This window comes from Lineus longissimus, chromosome 17 (genome assembly GCF_910592395.1).
Source record: "Lineus longissimus chromosome 17, tnLinLong1.2, whole genome shotgun sequence".
NCBI classification, from domain to species: domain Eukaryota; kingdom Metazoa; phylum Nemertea; class Pilidiophora; order Heteronemertea; family Lineidae; genus Lineus; species Lineus longissimus.
The window spans coordinates 1,501,550-1,508,795 of record NC_088324.1 but is presented as its reverse complement, the minus strand read 5'-3'; the positions used below and the strand labels follow the sequence as shown (position 1 = coordinate 1,508,795).

Here is a 7,246-nt window from a genome sequence, read left to right as displayed (position 1 = left end):
GTCTTTCCCGCCACTAAACTTGTTGGAGCTCTCCTATTGTTTTTACATTTTAAAGGTGCTAATAAAAGAGTTAGATTTGTAAAATAGAAACACGAGGGTTTCTTTCCGTTATTTAGCCGGCAAGTTTCGCCAATTTCGGGCTGGTTCCGTGGTCCCCGAAATTGTGGTGCCGTAAACCCGGGAGAGTAAGAACTTAAGAAGGTTTTGAACACTTGTTTGGCGAAAATGCCGGAGAACGAGGCCGGAGTTCCTGAAGGACGTGATGCGGTCCGAAAATCACGCTCAGCGGCGAAAGGCTGGGTGACGCGTGCATCCAATGCACTGAAGCGTGCATGTAAGGATGCACGTCAACCGTTTGGGAAGGATGCCGTAAGTAAAGTGGCAATAGAAAGCTGTATCAATGACTTCGATCGATATTTGGTGTCATTTGAGAAGGCCCAATCGGAAGTTGAAATGACAATCGAAGATGAGCTTGCACAAGAGCAAGACATTGATCAGGCCTTTGCTTTCATATCTGAGGCAAAGCAGTCTAGGCACGAGGCACAGATTATGTTGGAAGAGATTGTGACCCGTATGTCAAAGGGTCCAAAATCGAAAGACAGTAATGACGATTTCGATGACGGGGCAAGTTGTGCCTCGAACAGCTCCATGGCGTCGATGGGAAGGGTACGCCTTCCCAAGTTGGAACTGCCAACCTTTTCAGGGGTGATAACGGAATGGCAGTCATTCTGGGACCAATTCACCGCACTTGTCGATGAAAACGAGAGTATACCGGAGATAAGCAAGTTCTCGTACCTCTCTTCGCTGCTCGAAGGTGAGGCTAAGTGTGTGATAAAGGGTCTCCCAGTGACGGAGGAGAACTATCACATCGCAAGCAAGTTGCTAACGGATCGGTATGGAAGACGTGAAAGGATTATTTTCACACATGTTCAGGCCTTGTTAAATGCGTCTATGCCTGGACACGGACAGGGTGGAAAGATGGTTGGAAATCGAGTTTCAGCACTTTGGCGGTTGCAGGACGAACTATTGCTACACATTCGCAGCCTCCAAGCCCTCGGTATAGAGGGATCGGAATATGGTTTCCTACTGACCCCCCTGATTCTGTCACGCTTGCCTAATGACATACGTATGGAGTGGGCACGGGAGAGTGACGGAAGGGAAGCGGATTTGGAGTTCCTACTAGACTTCATGAAGAGGGAGATAAATCGACGAGAGAGATCGGAAACCTTTAAGGTTTTGACCAAGACTGACAATGTTGGTACCCAGGGACATGGGATTGATGCAACAGCTGACATGGCTGAGGACAAGCAACGTGTGGCGACTGCATCCGCCTTGCAGTCACCTAGTGTAGCCTCACATTCTGGTGGTAATTCATGTGGTGTATGTGGGAAAACCCACCAGACTGAGAAATGCTGGGGATTGTTAAACCTCCCAGTTTCAGAGAGACATTCGAAGGTGCAGTCATGTAAGTTGTGTTTCAGGTGCTTGGGTAAGTCACACTTTGCCAAGGGTTGTATTGCACAATGTTCAAAGTGTAAGGGTCGACACCATGCCATTTTGTGCAATGGTGGTGGTGGTAGTGGTAAAGTGAACAAGGCTAGGCAAAGTGGTTCACCCTCTGTTAGCAAAACCCAGAGTGGTGATAGTAAGGGGACAGGTAAATCTAGTAGTAGTGATACTGGGGTCAAGACACCTGAGAAGTCTAAGGGTCAGGATACTGGTACGATGAAAGCTAATATGCATTCTATTTCAGCAGGTAGCAGTGTTAATTCAGGTAGTAGGGTGAACACTGTGCTACAGACAGCCAAGGTAAAGATAGTGGGCAGGCAGGGCTGCACTGAGGCAACATTGATGTTTGACAGTGGGTCAGACAGGTCATACATCACCTCATCAATGGTAAAGAGAGTGAAACCGGAGTGGGTTGGCACAGAACCCATTTCTTATGCAGCCTTTGGGTGCAACACTCCTAGTGTGGAACGCCAGTGTAATATATACGATGTGCATTTGAGTGGCAGCCACACAGGTTCAGGTGAGAACATTTCTCTAAATGTCGCCGAGGTACCAGTCATTTGTAACCCATTGGTGAGGCCCTTGGTCCCGTGCGAACTGCTGAACATTCTCGGCTCTGACATCCAGTTGGCTGACTCAGTCTCAGAGAACAGAGAGATTACAGTGGATATCCTCGTCGGTTTAGATCTTTATTGGAAACTCATGAAGCCACAGAGGTTCAGACAGGTTGGTGGGCTGGTTGCTCAGGAGTCGTGTTTAGGATGGGTCTTATCAAGTTCGTGGTCAGATTCAGGTGGTGGAGTTCAGTCTGTTCAATCAGGTGCTTGTTCAGTCTCCCCTCAGTTGATGTGCTTGGGGAATGTCGGTGACTCTGATCTGCGTAGATTCTGGGACTTGGAGTCCGTTGGGATCTCTCTCACTGAACAGGAAACTTTGAACCTCAAAATTGATCCTGTTTTGAAGCATTTTTCAGAGAACGTCCAGAAGAATGGGAGCCGATACCAGGTGGCGCTGCCTTGGAAATCGGAAACAGCCAAGGGCAGACTGCTGAACAACGAGGCAATGGCTTGGAAAAGGTTGAAGCAGCTGAACCGGCGATTTGATGGAGACCCTGAGCTGAAGCAAAGGTATGACCAAGTATTCCGTGAGTATGAATCTAGTGGTTTCATAGTGGAGGTGCTGGCTCATGAGATGGAAAATCCCAACCCCACATTCTATCTGCCTCATCGGCCAGTCGTCCGTGAAGACAGCCTGACTACCAAGGTTAGGCCGGTGTTTGATGCCTCGGCATCAGGTTATAATGGGGTATCCTTGAACGACTGTTTGGAGACTGAACCCTCATTGCTTGCTAGTCTGGTAGATATCCTGATTCGCTTCCGGCGATGGCCTGTAGCGATCACAGCAGATGTGACGAAAGCTTTCCTACAGATAGGAGTCCGACCCGAAGATCAAGATGTACATCGTTTCCTATGGGATGATGGTGGTAGGGTACGAGTCATGAAGTTTGTCAGGGTCCCCTTTGGGAACAAAGCAAGCCCATTCCTCCTGAATGCGACGATAAGACATCACTTGGATAGTTATCCCCCCTCTGAAGTTGTACAGGAGTTGAAGGATAATATTTATATGGATGATTTCCTTTCAGGTTGCGATGAGGCTACCAGAGGGTGTGAGGTATTCGATGAGGCACAAGAGGTGATGGGTGAAGCAGAGTTGACCTTTGCTAAGTGCACGTCCAACAACAAGGTGTTGGTGGACAAGTTTCGGAGCGACTTTGGTTCAAAGCATGTGGACAGTGAGTCTGTAAAGGTACTGGGTATGAGTTGGCTTTCCCGTGAGGATTGCTTTGTGTTTGAGGGCATTCCCCTTCCTCCCTCCGCAGAACTCAGTTGTACAAAGCGTGTTGTGTTGAGTTTCACTGCTCGACTCTTCGACCCCCTGGGGCTTCTTAGCCCTTTCATCATGATGGCAAAGATTCTTTTCCAAGAAATCTGGCGCCTTGGGTTGGGTTGGGATGAAGAGTTGCCCCCTGAGTTGAAGCTGCGTTTCATCTCATGGTTGGATGGCATTAGTGTCATCAAACAGTGGAAAATTCCCAGATGTTACACATCAGGTGGGCCTTGGAAGGGCATTGTGGGTCTGGAGCTGCATGCATTTGGAGATTCTTCGACCCTTGGATATGGAGCTTGTGTGTACCTTAGGATTCCCAAGTCTGATGGTACTTATGAAGTATCGCTGGTGTTTGCCAGGGCCAGGGTTGCCCCTGTCAAGCCTGTGTCCTTGCCCCGATTGGAACTCATAGCCAGCCTGTTGTGTGCTCGAATTCTTGTGTTCACTCGCTCAGCCCTGAAGTTGCCAGAAGATACGACGTATCACTGTTATTCAGATTCTCAGGTTGCTCTAGCTTGGATCAAGGGAGACCCCTGTCGATGGAAAAGTTTTGTAGCGAACAGGGTTGGTGAGATTCAACAGCTCACCTCGCCCTCTCACTGGTCACATTGTCCAGGTCCTGAAAACCCATCAGACCTGGTTACGCGAGGGTTATCAGCCAAGAAATTGATCACTTCTGAGTCGTGGTTGCATGGTCCTGTGTGGTTGGCGTCGTCTTCAGACTCGGTTGACTTGATTGAGGAAGATTCGGAATTGGAGAATTGTGATGAATCGGTCTCAAGTCTTCTAGTGCCTGTTGGTGGTGAAGTTGTGAAACAGGAACCGGCAATCTCTCAGTTGTTTGACTTGAACAACTTGAAGTCCTATCCAAGGACAATTCGGCTTGTGGCTTTAGTGATGAGGTTCTGTCACAACCTACGGTCTGCTGCTTGTGATAGAAGGCTAGGACAGCTGTCTCAGGATGAGAGGTCGAAGGCCCAGGTTCAGTTGTTCAGGTTGATGCAGGATGCTTCTTATCACCGTGAGATAGAAGCTCTGAGAAAGGGTAAACCCCTCCCAAGGGATTCTGCTCACAAGGAGTTGGACCCCTTCTTGGATAAGACTGGATTGTTGAGAATGAAGGGACGTCTCCAGTTTTCTGAGCTCAGTTATGATAGTAAACACCCAATCATTCTGCCCAAGGGACGAGTGTCCTACTTGCTGGTCAGATTTCAGCATTTCCTCATGAAACATGCTGGAGTCACCACTCTACTGACTGCCTTGAGGTCCAACTACTGGATAGTAGGCCTGAGACAGTTGGCCAAACATGTCTGTAAGGAATGTGTTCCATGCAGAATAGTTGAGGCGAGGGCATGTAATCAAGTCATGGCCCCCCTCCCCGGATTTCGAGTAAAGGATGCTCCTTGCTTCGCGGTCACTGGCCTTGACCATGGTGGCCCATTGTTTTGTATAGATTTTCCCAAGAAGAAATTCTATATCCTGTTGTTCACTTGCGCGGTGGTCCGGGCTGTCCACCTTGAGCTCACAGACTCATTGAACCTACCTGATTGTATCCTGGCGATTCGGAGGTTTGCTGCTCGGAGGGGTCTCCCCTCTGAGTTCCATTCTGATAATGCAGCCACGTTCACTGGGGCAGATACTTTGTTGCAGCAGTATTTTGGTCCCCATAGTCCAAAGTGGAATTTCATCGCCCCAAGGTCCCCATGGTGGGGAGGGTTCTGGGAGCGGCTTGTGGGTTCAGTGAAGCGGTCTCTGAGGAAATCGCTGGGTAAGAAATCACTGACTCGATCAGAGCTTGAGACTACGTTGCATGAGGTAGAGGCAAATGTCAACTCGCGACCTTTGACCTTCGTTGGTGACAGTTTGGATTCCCCAAACCCCTTGACACCTTCACACTTCCTCATTGGTAGGCCCGCTGGATTTCAAGTTGAGATTGCGAAGGATTCTCTCAATAATCCTGAGGTTGTGCTCGCGAAGGATTTGGGTGCTCGAGAAGCAGTCCGTCAAGCTAGGCTGGATGATTTCTGGAAGGTGTGGAGCGATGACTATTTGAGAAACCTTCCCCCTGTGTCTAAGAAATTTCAGGCTTCTTGCAATGTGAAGGTTGGATCAGTAGTGCTGATCAGAGAGGATCATGTCCCTCGGATGTCTTGGCCCCTAGCTGTGGTCACTGAGACCTTTCCTGGTAGGGATGGCATTGTGAGAAGTGTTCGCCTGAAGACTGCCACTGGGTTTCTCACTAGATCTGTTCAGAGATTACATGACCTTGAAATCAGTGCACCCCTGCCTAACCAAGATTCTGATGCTTCTGAAACCAATAATGTTGATTTGAATGAATCCTTCAGTCAGGACCTTGTCGCTGACTTGAGAGGAAATCTTGATACTGATGTTGACACTGAGGCAGTCTCTGTCGTTGAGACAAGCACAGAGACCCCCTCTAGGCCTAGTTGTGATTCTGATGATAGCGTTGCTGTAGCGAAGACTACTAGAACTGGCCGGGTCGTTAGACCACGGGATAGATTGGATCTGTGAAGATATGGTATAGTGTAACTATCTGTCTTGAGGTGCGTTGAGTTTCTAAAGGTGACTTTCTGTAAATTCCGTACTCTTGCTGTTGAACTTGAATTTGTCTGCATTGGTTATCTGTCTTATACACTTTCTTCTACCAGTAATTGTAGGATTTTAGTAGGATGTGCTGAATTTGCCACAATATTGGGTATAGGTACAATCAGAGACAGTTTCTATTGGTGAATGTGAAGAATATTTGTGTATTCCATGATAACTGCATGATTATTAGTATGTTTCGCCTGTATGTGTTACATGTACAACACAGAATCAGTGATATTGAGGTGTAATTTTGTATTGTGTACAGTGTTTTACTCAGAAGCGCCATTTGAGCAAGATTTCTTCTGATTGTGATTTGAAATGTTTGATACTGTAAGGTAAACCGTGTACCAGTTGTGCACCCAATTTGGATGTTCCTAGATTTGTATTTGCTGAGGAAATTAGAATGTGACATACATGTAGAGACGTGTTTGATAAGGGACACTGTGTGTAACATTTGTAAGTACCCGGATATTTGTGAGTGTATCTGCTTCTAGGTAATTTGTCTGACTGGGAGAAGTTGTATGCTCATTGGGAGTAGAAGAGTGTGTTAGCTGCTAAGGTCTCTTTACCCCTACATTGTGTTCAAGGGCAGCTGGTAAGATTTGTGCTAAATTAAGGTTGCCATGTTTGAGTATTGTCAATATTTGCTAAGTGGACAGACATGACCTGTTGGAGTTTACAGTAATTTGTATGCAGAGATGAATGTTTAGGTAAACTAGGGTTAATTTCTGAATTGGATGTGTGTCTAAGTTGACTACTAATTAGCAACAGTAAGCCTGTGACTATTGGGTTGTAGTATGTTTCATACTTGTGTAATTTGAGTTGTAGGATTTGTTGACTGTTGGTTGTAATCATACCACTTTTACATGTATGTATGGTAAAGTTAAAATCTTTAGTGTTTATGATTTCTTGTTTTAAGCACCGCTGGTATTTTGGATTTCTCTCAGATAGCTATGTATAATAGAGAAGCAACTTTGTTCCTTACTGTGAAGCTGGTTAAAACTAGACCCCTTTGAACCTTTTCTTTCAGTCTAATAATAGTAGCTCTGGGTGTAGACTTTAATGTAGGCATGATTTATTGATTAGTCTTGAGCTGTTGGTTTTTGGTGCCTTAGTGCGTTTGTCTAATTCTGACGTTGGTTATTTGTTGCTCTTGAGTAATGCTTACATTGAACTCTCACTTGGAAAGTATGATTTTCATGTATAATATAATATTTTCCCTCTAGGTTAAATTGGAGTGATA

At 46.5% G+C, this 7,246-nt stretch overlaps 1 protein-coding gene across 1 annotated transcript; it reads left to right on the top strand.

Annotated features, from left to right (window-relative positions):
* Positions 1-225: 225 nt before the first annotated feature.
* LOC135501660 (uncharacterized) lies at positions 226-5,928 on the top strand. The gene has a single exon (XM_064793898.1). It carries the CDS (start codon positions 226-228, stop codon positions 5,926-5,928), a length of 5,703 nt encoding a protein of 1,900 aa, XP_064649968.1.
* The last annotated feature ends 1,318 nt before the right edge of the window (positions 5,929-7,246 follow it).

Bases quoted from the DNA above. Each gene is read 5' to 3' on its own strand.
- LOC135501660 (XM_064793898.1), top strand. From the start codon at position 226: ATGCCGGAGAACGAGGCCGGAGTTCCTGAAGGACGTGATGCGGTCCGA.